Here is an 18,808-nt window from a genome sequence, read left to right as displayed (position 1 = left end):
GTGGTGGCTGCAGAGTGCTCATCTTCTGGAGGGCCGCAGATTCGGCATACAAGACTGGGTCCTGGTGACCACGGATGCCAGCCTTCGAGGCTGGGAGGCAGTCACACAGGGAAGAAACTTCCAAGGACTCTGGTCAAGCCAGGAGATTTCCCTACACATAAATATTCTGGGCCATTTACAATGCCCTAAGTCAGGCAAGACCCCTGCTTCAAAACCAGCCGGTACTGATCCAGTCAGACAACATCACGGCGGTCGCCCATGTAAACCGACAGGGCGGCACAAGAAGCAGGATGGCGATGGCAGAAGCCACAAGGATTCTCCGATGGACGGAAAATCACGTGTTAGCACGGTCAGCAGTGTTCATTCCGGGAGTGGACAACTGGGAAGCAGACTTCCTCAGCAGGCATGACCTCCACCCGGGAGAGTGGGGACTTCATCCAGAAGTCTTCCAGCTGATTGCAAACCGTTGGGAAAGGCCACAGGTGGACATGATGGTGTCCCGCCTCAACAAAAAGCTAGAACAATATTGCGCCAGGTCAAGGGACCCTCAGGCGATAGCTGTGGACGCTCTAGTGACACCGTGGGTGTACCAGTCGGTTTATGTGTTCTCTCCTCTTCCTCTCATACCCAAGGTACTGAGGATAATAAAAAGGAGAAGAGTAAGAACTATACTCATTGTTCCGGATTGGCCAAGAAGAGCTTGGTACCCAGAACTTTAAGAAATGATCTCAGAGGACCCATGGCCTCTACCGCTCAGACAAGACCTGCTGCAGCAGGGGCCCTGTCTGTTCCAAGACTTACCGCGGCTGTGTTTGACGGCATGGCGGTTGAACACCGGATCCTAAAGGAAAAGGGCATTCCGGAGGAAGTCATTCCTACGCTGATCAAAGCCAGGAAGGATGTGACCGCAAAACATTATCACCGCATATGGCGAAAATATGTTGCTTGGTGTGAGGCCAGGAAGGCCCCAACGGAGGAATTTCAGCTAGGGCGATTCCTGCACTTCCTACAGTCAGGGGTGACTATGGGCCTCAAATTGGGTTCCATTAAAGTCCAGATTTCGGCTCTGTCGATTTTCTTCCAAAAAGCACTGGCTTCACTGCCTGAAGTTCAGACTTTTGTTAAAGGAGTGCTACATATTCAGCCTCCTTTTGTGCCTCCTGTGGCACCTTGGGATCTCAGCGTGGTGTTGGATTTCCTAAAGTCGCATTGGTTTGAGCCACTTAAAACCGTGGAGCTAAAGTATCTCACATGGAAGGTGGTCATGCTGTTGGCCTTGGCTTCGGCCAGGCGTGTGTCAGAATTGGCGGCTTTGTCATGTAAAAGCCCTTATCTGATTTTCCATATGGATAGGGCGGAATTGAGGACTCGTTCCCAATTCCTGCCTAAGGTGGTGTCAGCTTTTCATTTGAACCAACCTATTGTGGTCCCTGCGGCTACTAAGGACTTGGAGGATTCCAAGTTGCTGGACGTAGTCAGGGCCCTAAAAATTTATGTTTCCAGGATAGCTAGTGTCAGAAAAACTGACTCGCTATTTGTCCTGTATGCACCCAACAAGCTGGGTGCTCCTGCTTCAAAGCAGACTATTGCTCGCTGGATCTGTAGCACGATTCAGCTTGCACATTCTGCGGCTGGACTGCCGCATCCTAGATCAGTAAAAGCCCATTCCACGAGAAAGGTGGGCTCTTCTTGGGCGGCTGCCCGAGGGGTTTCGGCTTTACAACTTTGCCGAGCAGCTACTTGGTCGGGGTCAAACACATTTGCAAAATTCTACAAGTTTGATACCCTGGCTGAGGAGGACCTTGTGTTTGCCCATTCGGTGCTGCAGAGTCACCCGCACTCTCCCGCCCGTTTGGGAGCTTTGGTATAATCACCATGGTCCTTACGGAGTCCCAGCATCCACTTAGGACGTCAGAGAAAATAAGATTTTACTCATCGGTAAATCTATTTCTCGTAGTCCGTAGTGGATGCTGGGCGCCCATCCCAAGTGCGGATTGTCTGCAATACTTGTATATAGTTATTGTTTAACTAAAGGGTTATTGTTTAGAGCCATCTGTTGAGAGGCTCAGTTATGTTTCATACTGTTAACTGGGTATAGTATCACGAGTTATACGGTGTGATTGGTGTAGCTGGTATGAGTCTTACCCGGGATTCCATAATCCTTTCCTTATTGTGTCAGCTCTTCCGGGCACAGTATCCTAACTGAGGTCTGGAGGAGGGGCATAGAGGGAGGAGCCAGTGCACACCAGGTAGTCCTAAATCTTTCTTAGTTGTGCCCAGTCTCCTGCGGAGCCGCTATTCCCCATGGTCCTTACGGAGTCCCCAGCATCCACTACGGACTACGAGAAATAGATTTACCGGTGAGTAAAATCTTATTTCTTTATCATCCACTAGGGGTCACTGGAGTACTCTTGGGATATGGACGGGCGGAGCCGAACAAAGGCACTGAATATTCAAATTTAGGACTCTCCCCCCCCTCCATATCCCCAAGTACCTCAGTGTACTTTGCCAGTGTTTTTTCGGTGCTCACAGATGAACATCGGCTTGTGGCAATGGCCACTTTTCAGATTTTTATTTTTATTTTTAATTTTTACACTGCCCGTCTCAGTTTATGGAAAAACATGGGTCCGGGATGGTGTCGCTGCAAGGCAGCGGATGGCGTGTCGGTCCTCACAAAGAGCACCCTCACAGCCACAGGCGCTATAGGCAAGCGCATGGCGTGTCGGTCCTCACAAAGAGCACCCTCACAGCCACAGGCAGCCATTGTCTCCTTTAAACTGAACGGAGCTTACAGAAAGAAGATCCGTTACAGCCAGGATAAGACAAAGAGCTGGAAGGAGCTTACACTTACAGAAGCTCCGTCACAGCCAAGATGAGGCTGAAACGGAGCTTGCAGAGAGAAGAGAAGGCGGCACAAGGTATGAGTGTCAGGGCGGTCAGCTCACGCTGCCGCCCTGCTGTGTGTGTGTTATGCTGTAGAAATGACATAGCCGCTGAGCACGTGAGTGTTATACTGTAGAACTACACGCCGCTGAAGGTCTTGCTGAACGATGCGCAGAGCGGCCGCACGTCACTCAGACGTTGGCCGCTCTCACTGCGCTGATGGCCCGGTACGAGAATCTCCGTGCGCTGTACTAAGAGAGCGGCCGCACGTCACTCAGACGCCGGCCGCTCTCACTGCTCTGAGGGCACGGCACCGCTAGACGCTACCGCCATTCTCCTGGGCTGAACTAAGTAGAGCGGCCGCACGTCACTCAGACGCCGGCCGCTCTCACTGCTCTGCTGCGGCACCGTTACACGCCGCCGACATTCTCCGGGAGCTCAACTAAGAGAGCGGCCGCACGTCACTCAGACGCCGGCCGCTCTCACTGCTTTCATGGCCCGGCACCGCTACACGCCGCCGAGACAGTGGCCGCACGTCACTAAAGGACGCAGGCCACTTTTCCAAAGACACACCGCAGACACAGGGAGACTGTGTACTGCTGTAGGAAGCAGCTGCCGGACGGCTCCCCGGCGCTAGATCAGGCTCTCCTGCTCTCCCTGCTCCCGATCTCCGTACGCTGCAGGTAAGGGATGCAGGGGGGGGGGGAATAATACCCATAGCAGCAGCAAAGGCTGCATGGGTTCAAAATACACAAGCAGCGCAGCACGTTAAACAATGTACACTGTGTACTGTGATGTTTCAGCACGTTTTATATATATAAATATAATGAAGCTTTTGCTGGCAATAATATCAGTATGAACTGTGATTATAGGTGTAAACACTTTGTATATATATATAATATATATATGAGGCTTTGGCTGGCAATAGGTTATCAGTGGCATAACCTATTACACGTTTAACCATGTTTTTTTTTTTTTTATTTGTTCAAGATAATTCTGGAACATTCCTGCCCTACATCTTTAAGCCACCAGAAGGCGCAGGGGTGTTAGTAGGAATTTGGTTCGGGTTTCATGCCCATGTGAACTGCTTTTCACATAAAGACTTTGGTTTCCTAATAAATATGCTGTTCAGCAATAACATATATATATAGATATATATGCCATATAATAATCGTGCAAGTGTCTGTCTGTTGCCTATTATGATGTCTGTCTACATAGCGAATAAGGCTCTAGTGCAGACTAAAAATGTTAACATTGGCAATTCAAATTAAAACAGCGGTAATCGGAGTCTCAGAATAACTCCGCCAGCGCTAACAAAAGACAATCTTTCCAAAGTGACAATTTTCCTTTGGGTACCAGAGTGTTTATTTCACTAGTCTAATAATTTAATTCACGATTCTATGTCAAATCTCACACCGATAACTACAAGTGAGCAGGGTACATTAGTCCAGCACTCAGATAGTGCGGGGTTTTAGACAACCATACATAATAGTTTCCAAAAGGACGCGATCCGCCATTGGTATATGCGTTTCTGTCAAACAGATACATTTGGGTCACTAGAATCTATCTATGGAACCATGCCGATCACGGTTAAAAGAAGCTGCAGAGTATATCTGTAAAGCTTTTGCTAACGCCGGTTATTTTCAAATTGTCGCTAGTTAAGCGCGACAAGCCCAGAGCTTGTTTGCTCCTAAATTGGATATATGTGTAACGACATTTTATCCCTTTACGATATTCTACATTAGCGCATACAATATACTTGTAACAGCGTTTTATTCTTTTATAAACATCAGTCACGTCTTGTAACGACAGGACGTTACAGTCAGCAAGCCAGTGGTTTGATGACCTCTTTTACATTTGTGGAAGTGCGTCTTTTCACGTTACATTTGCGAGGTTTCATGACTTCAACTCATATATGTCTCAGCTATTTACAGCTTAGAGTACAAAACTGCTTCTGGCGAACGGATAAACCAGTCAATAGTACGCCAACAGAGTCAAAATGACTTATTCCCGTCTGTTTGAGCAAAATCAAACAGCTCCGTTGCAATATCAATCAGCAAGTCATTTACTACAGTTAGAAAATGAAAATGGATTTTCTGCAGTTAGTTTTTGCTTATTGCAGCCACAAAATTGTATAATTGCATTTGATCTTCACAATGCGTATTTACCCAGTCCGGTTTCTTCATCACAGGTTCTAGCGTTTGCAAATCGCCACAACCATTAACCATTTCATTTATACCGTTGCTTATCGCTGCCGGTATTTACCAAAGTGATGTTGGAATAATCGCTCATCTCACATAAGAACTATGTATCAACAAAGTTCCTCTATCTTGCGCTACTAAGGTATACTGCGGTAGCAGATTAAGTTCGAAAACAATCACATCTAAGTCGGTCTAAACGATGTCAATTCCTAGGTAAGATTATAAATACGGTAAATCAAAGACTTTTACCTACTACACCAGCAAGAACAAAGGTACACGCACATTAGCGGTACATTGGTGTATTCACTTATTAAGAATAAAGATGTGTTTTCAATCGCGTTTCTCACAGAGGGACAAGGGTGCGTATACTCTGGACGACAGTCACAGAGAGTCAGGATTTGTAGTTAAAATCAACGCAAAGGTTCTAAAACACGACAGATTGCTGTCAATAAATGTCCTAGAACTCTGTGCATTTTACAATGCAATAGATAAATGTCCTAGAACTCTGTGCATTTTACAATGCAATAAATAATTCGTTTTCAGTCTGTCCAGGGATAGACTCTGGGTTCTCTTCAGAACGAATAAATCTTTCGCTTTTTACTAAAGATTTCTGTAGACAGGAACAACCGTGAGTTTCATGTAATTTTGTTTTTTCATGCCTAGCTCACGCTGCCCTTAAGCAGTCAAACAAAGCAACGGCAGTTGCATACACAACAACCAGTGAAAACCAAGAAGCCGCATGGCAATGCGGCAGGTAACTCAAATCTTCAATGGCTCAGAACGCCATTATGTGAAAATGTCAAGACATCAATCCGTGAGTGGACATTTGTTAGACAAAAGATCTCACCCGTCAGGGTTTGGATCTTGAAAACTGGACATTAAATCCAGAGGTGTTTCATATGTGAGTCCACAGAAGGCGGTTACCCCAAGTATACATAATGGCATCTCGCCACAATTACAAAAGCTCAGTATATGTACATCACATTCATGGGGTCATTCAGCATCGTGTATCTGGCTCCACCATTTTCCGCTTCTCTCTTCGTTGCCAAAACGGATCAGAAGGCAGTTCGTCACAGTCATACTGGTGGTATCTCATGGGTTTCGGAGAAGTTTGCTTCTCGAATTTTCAAGTAATACTTGCACACGATCTTGCCCCGCTCATAATACGGCCAACCTGTTACATCACGGAACGTTCTTTTACCCATAGTTACCTATGTACCTATTATCTATGTACCGCAGCTGCGGTTGACGGGGTGAGAGTTCAGACCTCTCTCTTAAAAAATAGAGAATTACAGTATCGGTTATACCAACCATGTTACGAAATAGTAAGCCGCTTAAGGCAGCTCATAATTAAAAAATTTTGTGTGCTTACATAGGTTGTAAACCTCGGAAGTTTCCAACATCATACTTCAAGTACCCGTATTCTGTTAAACGGGATGGGATGGAAAACTGCGTTCATCTGCACTAAGAGTGCAGGTATCTGTGTGGTAAACTTATTTTCAAAGCGTTTGCCTCTATTTACGTCTGTAAACATCTTTCTACAAGGTGTCACCAAAGTTCAGACTCTATTTATCCCACCTACAGCGCCAGGCGATTTGAGGTTGGGTTCAGATTTCTTAGTTTTCATATTTTGGAATCCTTTCAACAAATGGGAATTAAGTTTCATATTTTTGAACCCGTACAACAAATGGGTATTAAGTTCTCACTTTGGAAAACATTTTTCTTCTAGCCTTGGCTTCGCCAAGGGTGCTTCGGCAAGGATTTTGTTTTCATATTTGGGTGCCTTGTATTCCAAGCCACCGTATTTGAGTTTTCTCATTACAAAGCAGATCTTCCGACAAAATCCGCTTTCGTATTCTTCACATCAATATACCAATAGTGGTTCCTGTGGGGACAGCACATTCTAAAATTCTGAATGTGGTACACGCGTTACGCGTTTATATATGTAGTACGTGATATGAATACGTTGTTTGTTCTATATGATACTGCAAACTGGGGTTAGCCAGTTTCTCAGCAGATTTTATCCAGTTGGATAATAATGACTACAAGTCAGGCTTACTTAAGGCTAAGTTACAATCGCCTACGTCAGTAATAGCATCCCACAGGTTCTGTGGGAATGTCACACCCAGCGGGTCGTGGAGCGTTTACGACGCGGCTACATAGCCTTTAGTGCACCACGTTTGTGCACGTTTACACGTTATGAATGGTGGCGCCATCAGCATTTAGCTTTGGCTGCCTACTGTTACAAGTATCAAACAGCTCTCCCGCCCACGAGGGAAGCTTTGGTACGTCCCAAGAGTACTCCAGTGACCCCTAGTGGATGATAAAGAAAATAGGATTTTGGTACTTACCAGGTAAATCCTTTTCTTTGAATCCATAGGGGGCACTGGACGCCCACCCAGAGCAGTTTTACCTGGGTTGTTGTAAGCTCAAGGGAGCTTAGTGAACAAATTTAACTTGGATGGTATTAAGCTCGAAGGAGCTTAGGGTAACACATTTTCACCAATTGGCTCAAATTATAAAGTTCTATCGGTTAAGGTGTCAACTGTTTAGTTGACAATAAGGTTACGGATCAACTTTGTGGTTGTCCGTTATGTTATAGGGATTCTCCATTGTCAACCTCTCTATATCCTGTTCGCTCAGTAAAAAACACTGGCAAAGTACACTGAGGTACTTGGGGATATGGAGGGGGGGGAGAGTCCTAAATTTGAATATTCAGTGCCTTTGTTCGGCTCCGCCCGTCCATATCCCAAGAGTACTCCAGTGCCCCCTATGGATTCAAAGAAAAGGATTTACCTGGTAAGTACCAAAATCCTATTTTTTCCCACCTGCAGGACATTTCGACCTGTGGGTGCGGACAGAAGAGGGCAGGCTGCTTCAGCGAGGTGCCGCCATAAGGGCTCTGAGCCCTCCTGAAACAGCCTGGCGTTAATGCTATTTGGGGCCGATTTAATTGTTTTGCTCCATGGCTACCACTAGGTGGGGTAAAGAATGGAGTGATTCCATTGTTGCTCCACTTAGATGCCCAGTAGCTGTGGGGACAAACAGTTCTTCTTGCAACCCCCTGAGGTGCGAGGAGAAATGTGCTGTGAGTTGTTACTTTGGTCATCCGAACGGGAGTTTGGACACTCAAAGCAGGACTTTAGGCAGGTGTAGCTGTTTTAAGCGGCTAATCACTGTCTGTTTGGGTGCGATATGCATGGGCGTCTAAACAACAATTTAATTGTGATCGTTGTTTGCTCGCCTAAACAGTCCCTTTGAGACGGGATTATTAGACACCCAAAACAATTGAATTCCCCCCTTAATGTCTACAATGCCCAGTAAATATCTCGTCGGAAATGATGCAGCGTCTGGATCCTGTACTCAATCAGCTTACTTCAATTGCAATGTTGCTTGAGTTGTTGGCATGAATGCCAGGTACATAATAATGGGGTTCTGTGGTAAGACAGTTAGTTAATGTTGCAGAAGAAATTTTGGGAAGGTTACAAAGCAGATTGCAATGCAGAAAAATGTCAAAACAGAATAGTTGTTTTCTGCAAGGCACCCCGTAGTTCCTCAGTAGAGCCAACTGGTATAAAAATCATGTGTGTGTGTATATATACTCTCTATCTGTACTGATGAGAGTTGACTGTCCTGCATATGAGGTTGTCAGTGATCATGCCAAATTTAAATAATTGCTTTCATTAGGAAAAAAAAAGTTTGAGTGGCTACCAAATCCAATCATAAAGGTGCCCTAACAGTCCAGGTTTTAAGGATATCCATGCTTTAATTTAGTTGCTGAGTTTTAGCTCCTGGGTTATGTTCCCGGAGCTATTAAATTTCCCACTGTAGGTCATAGTTCCCGGAGCTATGCAGGTACCACCTGCAACTAGCCCTGGAAGCACTACTTAACCACTGCAGATGCGACTAAGCTAGGTTGGGCTTTTCCTGACATGGTCGCATCAGATGCGACCAATCGGAAGCGCCCAGCAGCTGTTGGTATCAGAGGGACCTTCCAGCCCTCCTGCCGCACTTGCGATTCTACCCCCAGTGTATCCTGATTACTGCTGGCTACAGTCATTGGGCAGCCCCATGCGGCACCAACCCCATCCAGCAGCTGCAAAGCTGCCAATACTGACTGCATTATAAACCTAGCAGCCGCAGCTCATGATTGCCGTGGCTGTAGTCTATTCTGATTACTGTGGCTAGCAGTGATCGGGCAGCCTAGCGTCACCCCCTCATGCTGGCATCGGTGTAAACACAGCAGCCGTGGCTCTGCCTCCCTCATTCCTGGGGAAGGGGGGGGGGCATAGTGTACGACGCCCATAGCATTCCTGGGGGTGGAAAGGGGGTGACATGTAAAAATCCATAGTTTTTGGGTTTGTGGAGATGAATAGTGACACTCCTGTTGCAGTTTAAGTCCAAGTTCAGCCCCCATCAGCATGGTGTGAGAAGGGGTGAAAACCTTAAATGTGCCAAATTCATAGTTTACGGGGTTGCTAAGTTGATCGCATTTGGAAAATTGATATGTTCCTTAGACTGTCCGTTAACATATAGGCTATGTATCTTCACGCTAATTCTATTAGGGGTTGGGTAGTAAACGTAAACTTGAAGATGGGTGCAATGAACACACACCCACCCAGTCAAAAGTTTGGACACGCCTTCCCATTCAATGGTTTTTATTTATTTATTTATTTTAATTATTTTCTACATTGTAGATTAATACATCAAAATTATGAAAGAACACATGGAATTATGTTGTAAACAAAAAAGTGTTAAACAAATCAAGATATGTTTTTTATAGTTTTAGATTCCTCAAGGTAGCCCCCTTTTGCTTTGATGACAGCCTTACACACTCTTGGCATTCTCTCAATCAGCTTCATGAGGTAGTCTCCTGGAATGGTTTTGAATTAACAGGTGTGCCTTGTCAAGAGTCAATCTGTGGAATTACTTGCCTTATTAATGTGTTTGAGATCATCGGTTGTGTTGTGCAGAGGTAGGGTTAGTACACAGTGGACACCCCTATTTGACTACTGTTGTAATCCATATTATGGCACGAACCACTCAACTCGGCAAAGAGAAACGACAGTCCATAATTACTTTAAGACATGAAGGTCAGTCGATACGGAAAATTTTAAGAACTTTGAATGTATCCTCAAGTGCAGATGCAAAAACCATCAAACGCTATGATGAAACTGGCTCTCATGAGGACCGCCCCAGGAAAGGAAGACCAAAAGTAACCTCTGCTGCAGAGGATAAGGTCATTAGTTACCAGCCTCAGAAACCGCTACTTATCAGCGCCTCAGATTAGAGCCCACATAAATTCTTTACAGAGTTCAAGTAGCAGACAAATCTCATCAACTGTTCAGAGGAGACTGCGTGAATCAGGCCTTCATGGTCAGGCCTTCATGGTCGAATTGCTGTGAAGAAGCCACTACTGAGGATGAACAAGAAGAGATTTGTTTGGGCCAAGAAACACAAGGAATGGATATTAGACCAGTGGAAATCTGTACTTTGGTCTGATGAGTTCAAATTTGAGATTTTTTTGTTCCAACTGCTGTGTCTTTGTGAAACGCAGCAAAGGTGAGCAGATGGTAGTCTCCTGGAATGGTTTTCCAACAGTCTTGAAGGAGTTCCCAGAAAATAAATCGCCAAGTGTCACCAGCAAAGCACCCCTGCACCATCACACCACCTCCTCCATGCTTCACAGTGGGAACCACACATGCAGAAACCATCTGCTCACCTTTTCATTGCACAGCCCCCTCCATTAGTTTCAATGGTGGGAATTTTGCAGTCAGCGGTGAGGTCACCCGCGGGTAACCCCACCGCTGACCGCAAAGTTCCCACCATTGAAACTAATGGAGGGGGCTGTGCGATGCGCTGTCTGCCAGCTCAGACACTCACACAGCCAATCAGGAGAGTGCCACGAAGTGGCGCTTCCTGATTGGCTGAAGGGACCTTTCTGTGACAGGAGTCATGGGGGGGGTCTCTGCATTCGGGGAAAGGGGTCCCATTTGTAAACATGGGACCCCTTTCAGTCCGCCTGGTCCGGGTGTTCGTTTTTTTTTTTTTTTTTGCCAAGTACGTGGATTATAATCTGGACACTGGATCAGGTGAGTATAATTTTTATTTTCAGGTACACCGTGGATTCTACTTGGACAAGTGGACAGAGGTCGGTGTGTGAACATAGGTAAGTATGTGTGTGTCGACATGTGTGAAATAAAGTTTTACTCTCGCTGTGTGCGTGTCCTGTTTTTATTTGGGTATTTTTTTTCCAGTAGAACTACAGGTACCAGCGGGCCCGTTTTTCTCCCGCATGCTGGTACTTGTGGTTCTCCAAGTACCAGCTTGCGGGGAGGCTTGCTGGGACTTGTAGTACTACTGGAACAAACAATATTCTTTCTTTTTTCCAAAGGCTATCAGCCCCCCATCCGCAGCCCTTGGATGGGGGGGGGACAGCCTTGGGCTTCACCCCTGGCCCTTGGGTGGCTGGGGGGTGGGACCCCAGGATTGAAGGGGTCCCCACTCCTCCAGGGTACCCCGGCCAGGGGTGACTAGTTGCGTATTTAATGCCACGGCCGCAGGGCGCTGTATAAAAGTGACCCCCAGCTGTGGCATTATCTACCCAGCTAGTGGAGCCCGATGCTGGTGTAAAAAATATGGGGGACCCCTACGCTTTTTGTCCCCCGTATTTTTTGCACCAGGCGCAGAGCCCGGTGTTGGTTTTAAAAATACGGGGGATCCCATGTCAGTTTTTTCCCCGGATTTTTAGAACCTGGACCGGCTCGAAGAGCCCGAGGCTGGTTATGCATAGGAGAGGGGGGACCCCACGAATTTTTTTTTTTTCCAGATTTTTACCATTCCATTAAAAAAATAAAAAAAATATTTTTAAAAATATATAAATAATACTTGTGCCTCCAAAATAGACAAACCAAGTACCTAATCCCTTCTAATATAAATAGATATGCGATTACCAATTAAAAAAACACAAAAATTTTTTTTTTTTTTTATTAGATTCCACCAGCAAAGTGTGGCGGATTGAAAATGACGAATTTACGGTCTAAAAGCACTGTTGTCGAATTTACAATCTTCAATTGAATATACTTTTGTCGAATTGCACAAATGTCGAATTTCAAAAAGTCGAATTTGGAAAGTCCGTTTTTTTGGCGAAAAGTACTGAATTGCATTGTCGAATTTTTTTTGGCGAAAATGTCCCGTTTTTCGACATTTTCGGGAATTCGACCGCAATTGCATATACCCCTGGGTGAGCGCAAATGAGCCCCTTGAGGGCTCGCTACAGGCGCCACGCTATCTATTCTCCCTTCAGGGGGGTCGTGGACCCCCAAGAGGGAGAAAGTGTCGGTATGCTGGCTGTCGGGGTTCCGTTGCCGGTATACTGTGCACCGGGATCCCGACAGCCAACAAACTGAAGACCACCCCTTCATAAATGGTGGGATGAACGGCTTTCCATAGCGTCCTGCTATGGAAAGCCGTTCACCCCCTGCTGACATCACTGGGCAGGGGGGAAAATAGCTCAGTGGGTATGCACCTTTACGAGAGGGCCACCCCATTAATAATATCAACAGACATTTTAAGAATTTGAAACTGTTAAAAGCTATAACAAATAAAGTGGACCATAAAACCCAGCAGAGCTGCAGGTTAATATACATAGGACCACAAGTACTAGGGCAGTCTGCTGTCCTTCATCTGTCTCTGGTCAACACAAGGTACACAAGTATTCTGACTTTTGCAAATATCCCTTTTCTGTATTTGATGCGTTGTATCAGGGAAACGTCTGTAAATTATGCCAATATTTTGTATCTGGGTGTATACAGTTCTTTAAAACCAAATTTACCCAAATGACACTAAGTACATTTTATTTATTTCTTTTTTCCTTCTTTTTAGGCAGGAGATTGCTCTGCAAAAGGTTCCTTTTAGAAATTTCCTTTTTAATGTAGTCCGGATACCCTGTAATGGGCCAGAATTTGAAGAGACTAGGAGTTGTATTATTTTCTTAACACATTCATTTTAACAGGTATGTACTATTTACTTTTGGTGTTACCGTTTCAATTTTTAATGCATTTTCAGTGCACTGGAAAGAGATCCTAACTTTTTACTCCTGTGTAAACTACATTGGGTAGCAGGCAGGCATGGTGTTCCTTTCTCCATTCCTGCCAAGTTAAAGCCTTTATGGTCGATTAATAGGGAAATAGAAAGGCACTACACACAAGGATATTAGGTGTCCTGTTACCCGTTTATCCCTTTGATACTGATACCACCATATGTGAACCACCTCTGTCCATCGTGTAATAACATGTTAATCAGACGTTTTAAATCATTTTCTAAAGGGGAGGCAATTTACCGTCTGTCGGGATCCCAGGTGTCAGGATACAGATGCCGAAATGCCGACACCTGGTGAAATGCCGTTAGTCAGAATCCCCACTTGGGTGGTGGTCCATGGCACAACCTGAGGAAGAAGAGAACACCTGGCCCGAAGCGCGGCGAGTGGACACTATGCGCTCGCTGCTGGTATCCGGCTGTCTGGATCCTGACAGCCGGGATATCATCCTGATCCCTTCTAAAGGATATATGGACTCCCTACAATGTATTTTCACTTCCTTCTCTTCTGTGTCGTAGTCATTAGACATGAATAGACAATAACCCGTCTTATGTTATTTGTGTATCTTACATGTAACTCCTAACTATGGGCCAGATTCAGAGATGTACGCAAACCCGATGGTTTGCGTACATCTCCGATGTTTTGAGATATGTGCAAGATCTGTACTGCGCATGTGCAGATCTGCCTGCGAGATTGCTTGCAGGGCTTCCAAGCTGCAGAATGATTGACAAGCTGTAGCCGTTTGGGGGTGGTGGAGAGGTGACAACAGCCAGTGTTCCAGAAAACTGCTGCGTGGCACCTCGTATTCTAGGTGTGCTGAGGCCAGTGGCTGCGTCCTCAGATGCAGCTCCAATGGCCAAGGATGTGCGAGAACACCGGCTTTCCTGAGTAACCTTAAGATTACTCGGATAAATGATGGTCACGCAGAGTTATACGACGATGCATCTGTGGACGCAGCAGCGAATCACAGAAGCCGGCAGGAGGCAACTACTTGGAAAAGACTCCTGCTGCTGCTGCACTAGCATATTTCTGCACAGCCGCTGCGTACAAAGATTCAGCTGCTGCTGTAATGCGTCCATCTCTGAATCGGGCCCTATGTCAGTGCTGTGGTGGGTGCCCAATATTTGGCAATAATCTTGTAGACCACTTACAAAATTCTCATGCAGTTCATCGTGACCCTTTTCACAGTCTTCTTTTTCCTTATTCCAAGGGACCCTGCTTTCTGTTGGAATTTGATGGACTAATCTTTGCCTTCACCTGCCCCCGTTGAATGAGAACCCCCTAATGTCATCTTGCATCGGAGAAACATTCTGACATTTCACAGTAACATGTTTGCAGCAGTACGAGTCTTATTTATTTGTCCACTTTTCATTTTCTTATTACTTTTTTTTTTCCCTTCATGTCTGTAAAAAGCTGATGCCTCAATGTAAGAAAACTGCTTCATTTACTTATCAACTCACATATATAAAGGATTGAAAGATGGATGATTAGTCTGTTTCCATTATGTGTCTTAGCCATCTAAACGTCTTAAATGTCTATTACATTTCATTCCTGAACATTATTCTGCCCACCCTCCTTTTTTACTTTTTTATTTTTTTTTCTGTTGATCTTCATTCATAAGGCCTGGTTACTGTCGCTCAACTGCATTTATAGCCCCTTAGTGGTTAGAGGTGTACATTTTATCTTATCTACATTTATAGAAAAGTTCCCCAAATTCATCCAACGTCTTGCTTTCAGAACGCACTTGCTGTTAGCAGTGACCATTAAGTTGGAATGTATTGTGTTATTGTGCTATTCTCCAGTAATGCTGGTCTTATTGTTCCGATACTCCCATGTCTAATGCGCTCTCTTGTGGTTTGATGATAGCATTTTTGTGAGCGGTCATCTGTAGGTTGTGCGTAGAGGCACCCAGCGTCTGAATGATGGTGTATGTCCTGTGTCATCAAGGGGTAGATGCACTAAACCTTGGCGAGAGATAAAGTACAAGCCAGTCAGTTGCTTACTGACTTGTTACAGACTGTTTAAAAATGACAGCAGCTGATTGGTTGGTATTTTCTCTCGACACTTTATCACTCTCCAAGGCTTAGTGCCCCCCCCCCCCAGTTGGATGTTTATTCTCGCACTGTACTGGCCAGCAGGCTTGGCCTGTGTCACCAGTTTTACTCCCCTCCCATCCTCTCCCCCTTTTACTTCCTGGAATTAAAAACAACCCATCTCTTGCCAGAGCGTAGTAAAAAGAAGGAAACCAAAGTCCATCCACATCCCGACTTCAGGTCACTCGTAAATGTCTGTTGTATATTATACTTGGAGAGGGGTGATATTGAAGGTGTTGTAAGAATCTTAACATTCAGTGTGGGGAGGTGTAAACATTCAGATACCAGTTTTTTAGGATCTGCCTTAAGGGCCACATACACTACAACGGTTTTGCACGATTTCATGCGATTCCGACCTTTCGGGCCAATAAATCATATGAAGTGTCCAATCGTATGTGCGATCCGATGCTTGGTCCCTTGAGTGTCTGATCGTTTCCCCTAGATTGCTAGTGTTGCACGATTGATTTATCGGAATTGGATGGAAAATGGCTGGGTTTTAATTTTTTTTTGTGCATGCGATATATCGCACAAGTTTGACTGCCATTCTCCAGGACACTCCCATCCTCCCTAGCCCTCTAATCCAGCCCATCGGATATATCTTGTGGTACAATTGTATGCCATACGATTTATCGTGGCTTGCATACGAGATATTTTATGCAAAAATAGCACAAAAGTACATAATCGTATGGAATCTCTCCTGGGAAAGTCCCGTGGGAGTTAAAGGGAAATCTTATCCTACTTCAGCCTCAGACATATCGTTGTACTGTATGGGGCCCTTTACTGTGGATCACCGTTAATGAAAAAAGAAGATCCATAGTGATTCTGTTAATTGATTTTGAACAGGTTTGTAAAACCCTTTCACATTAGCTATGTTGTGTTTGACCGAATCTTTGGGCTACCGAGGGCAAAGATAGAGGAAGAGGATCACAGGTGTACAGCTGCTACAGTTAAAAAGCTTAAAGCGTTAATTGCTCACATTGGGGCCTGTTCAGTGTTTTTTTTTTTTGTTTTTTTTGTTGAGATCAGCGGGTTAGTATTTTGTTGGGTAAAGTTCAGTTTTCTGGATTTTGCTTATTGGCTATCCAAAAGGCCTCACATTTGTGAGCCAATAAGTTGCTGTTATTAGAACTGAGTAAATCCGAACCCGCTCATCTCATTTATTTATTATTTTTTTTCCCATGTGTGCAAACTCTGTACTTTGGGCATAAAAGTGGGAGTTTAGGCAGCTAAACCTGGTCTGTTTGGGTGCGATATACATGTGCGACCAAACAACAATTGAATAGTGACAATTGTTTGGGCGTCTAAACAGTCCCGTTTTAGGTGGGATTTTTAGACGCCCAAAACTGTTGAATCGGCACCTTTTGTTTTCAAACAGTGCCATTTTGTATTTTGTTGTGTGACAATGCATAACTGTGTACAATGTTATATTGTGGTATGTAAGCATCATTGCTCCCAGTTCCTGCTCACTGAGCATCTTTAAAAGTTCAGTACTGAATACAATGATATTAAATCAGGAAAATTGTAACCAAATTTGGCATGTTTAAAACTTTGGATTGATGAGGTCTTACCCAACGATTAAGTAGCAGTAATGTTCATCTTCTGTAAAATATAGGTTTACCCAACAGATGAGTAATCCTTCTATAAAAGTTTTCCAAAGGGCTTGATTAGCTACTGGGAAGAAGCATGGTAACTGCATATAATTTAGAGTATTAAATGAAGTCCCTGGTAAACACAGCCATCTAATGTTCTGCAGCCTGGAAAGTCTGTAGTTTGGGACTGAGCACACACTATGGGGCTAATTATAATGGACTTTCTGCGGCCACCACTAGAGGGTGCCAAGTGGCAGCAATTCAATTGTTCTGATGACCACTAGAGGGTGCCCAGTGGCAGCAATTCAATTGTTCTGCTGTTTGGGTGCCCTACAGCTGCGGAGGACTTCCTTCCACCAGCCTCCTGAGGTGCGAGAAAAAGTGTTGAAACTGTGCACTTTGTGCTGGGTGCCTAAAGCAGTGAGTGTTGATGGGTTTAGCAGTTTTAGGGGTCTATTTATTAAGCCGTGGATGGAGATAAAGCATCAGCCAATTGGCTCCTGACTACCTTGTCACAGGCTGGGTTTAAAAAATGACAGGAGCTGGTTGGTACTTTATCTCCATGCACTTTATCTCCATCTAAGGCTTAGTAAATAGACCTCTTAGACGGCTAAACCTGGTCTGCTTGGGTGCGACATGCGCAATGTGCATGGGTGCCTGAACACACTTGTGACAATTGTTTGGGAGTCTTATAAAAACAACCATGTTTAGACGCTCCCCCCCCCCCCCCCCCCCCCAACAATAAAGTAGTACACATTGGGGTCAATTCAGTACTGATTGAATAGTGCCGGGAACTAGCTCCCTGTGCTATTTAATGCAGAGTGCTGTTATGTCTGGAAGGCCTGTTCTCGCGGACTAAACAGGGTGTTTTAGTAGCACGAATACTCATTTGTACAGTCGATCCGACTTAAGTGCCTTGTGCGATGCTGTTTCCGTCACACTAAGGGCAGAAAACAGCATTGCATCAACACAACTGTCGCATTTATGCTTGCACCCCCGGTGGGGTCCAAGAAGAAATAATCTCGTCTGGCATCACATTGTGCCGAATTGAATAACTCCGAGCTCCCTTCTGGCACTATTCATTCCATGCTGAATTGAATTGACCCCATGGGAAGAAATAATCTCGTCTGGCATCACATTGTGCTGAATTGAATAACTCCGAGCTCCCTTCTGGCACTATTCATTCCATGCTGAATTGAATTGACCCCATGGGAAGAAATAATCTCGTCTGGCATCACATTGTGCTGAATTGAATAACTCCGAGCTCCCTTCTGGCACTATTCATTCCATGCTGAATTGAATTGACCCCATGGGAAGAAATAATCTCGTCTGGCATCACATTGTGCTGAATTGAATAACTCCGAGCTCCCTTCTGGCACTATTCATTCCATGCTGAATTGAATTGACCCCATGGGAAGAAATAATCTCGTCTGGCATCACATTGTGCTGAATTGAATAACTCCGCGAGCTTCCTCCTGGCGCTATTCATTCCACGCTGAATTGAATTGACCCCATGGGAAGAAATAATCTCGTCTGGCATCACATTGTGCTGAATTGAATAACTCCGCGAGCTTCCTCCTGGCGCTATTCATTCCACGCTGAATTGAATTGACCCCATGGCTTTCCATCTTATTACCAACCTTTTACACAGTGCCTACATATTATGCTGTACACTTTATAGGGCACAAATAAGATTTTTCCAGTAGAGCGTGCAATCTATATTCCTACCAAATAAGCACACCTATTTTGGTAACAACCAGTTATTTTAACAGTATGTTAAACTATAAAGGAGGAATTTAATTAGCCGCGGTAACTTATTGATCCCCAAGGGCTATTCAATTAGCCCCGTCTGGGAGCACTTTATAATTTTTTTTTTTACAACTCTGAACAGAGGAAAAAAATAAAAATTCACTGATAACCAGCAGGTTAATGGGTGTCGCGACC

The 18,808-nt window shown here is 44.8% G+C and overlaps 1 protein-coding gene and 1 non-coding gene across 11 annotated transcripts in view; both read left to right on the top strand.

Annotated features, from left to right (window-relative positions):
• The window catches only part of PPP6R3 (protein phosphatase 6 regulatory subunit 3), a 318,072-nt gene that overhangs the window by 22,168 nt on the left and 277,096 nt on the right, over positions 1-18,808 (top strand). For 7 of the 10 annotated variants that reach the window (XM_063944360.1, XM_063944366.1, XM_063944363.1 and 4 more), the window contains exons 2-3: positions 12,969-13,098; positions 14,393-14,522. In XM_063944360.1, the coding sequence (XP_063800430.1) occupies positions 14,511-14,522 (12 nt within the window). In that variant the 5' untranslated portion in view covers positions 12,969-13,098; positions 14,393-14,510. Of the gene's footprint in view, positions 1-12,968; positions 13,099-14,370; positions 14,609-18,808 lie in introns of all 10 variants that reach the window. The other 3 variants (XM_063944362.1, XM_063944358.1, XM_063944364.1) reach the window with 3 other exon arrangements.
• Positions 5,641-5,756, top strand: LOC134971073 (U5 spliceosomal RNA). Its single transcript, XR_010190219.1, has one exon. It is a non-coding gene; the product is annotated as a U5 spliceosomal RNA (small nuclear RNA).

Source organism: Pseudophryne corroboree, chromosome 11 (genome assembly GCF_028390025.1).
Source record: "Pseudophryne corroboree isolate aPseCor3 chromosome 11, aPseCor3.hap2, whole genome shotgun sequence".
In the NCBI taxonomy this organism is placed as follows: Eukaryota; Metazoa; Chordata; class Amphibia; order Anura; family Myobatrachidae; genus Pseudophryne; species Pseudophryne corroboree.
This window is presented reverse-complemented; position numbering and strand designations above follow the sequence as displayed.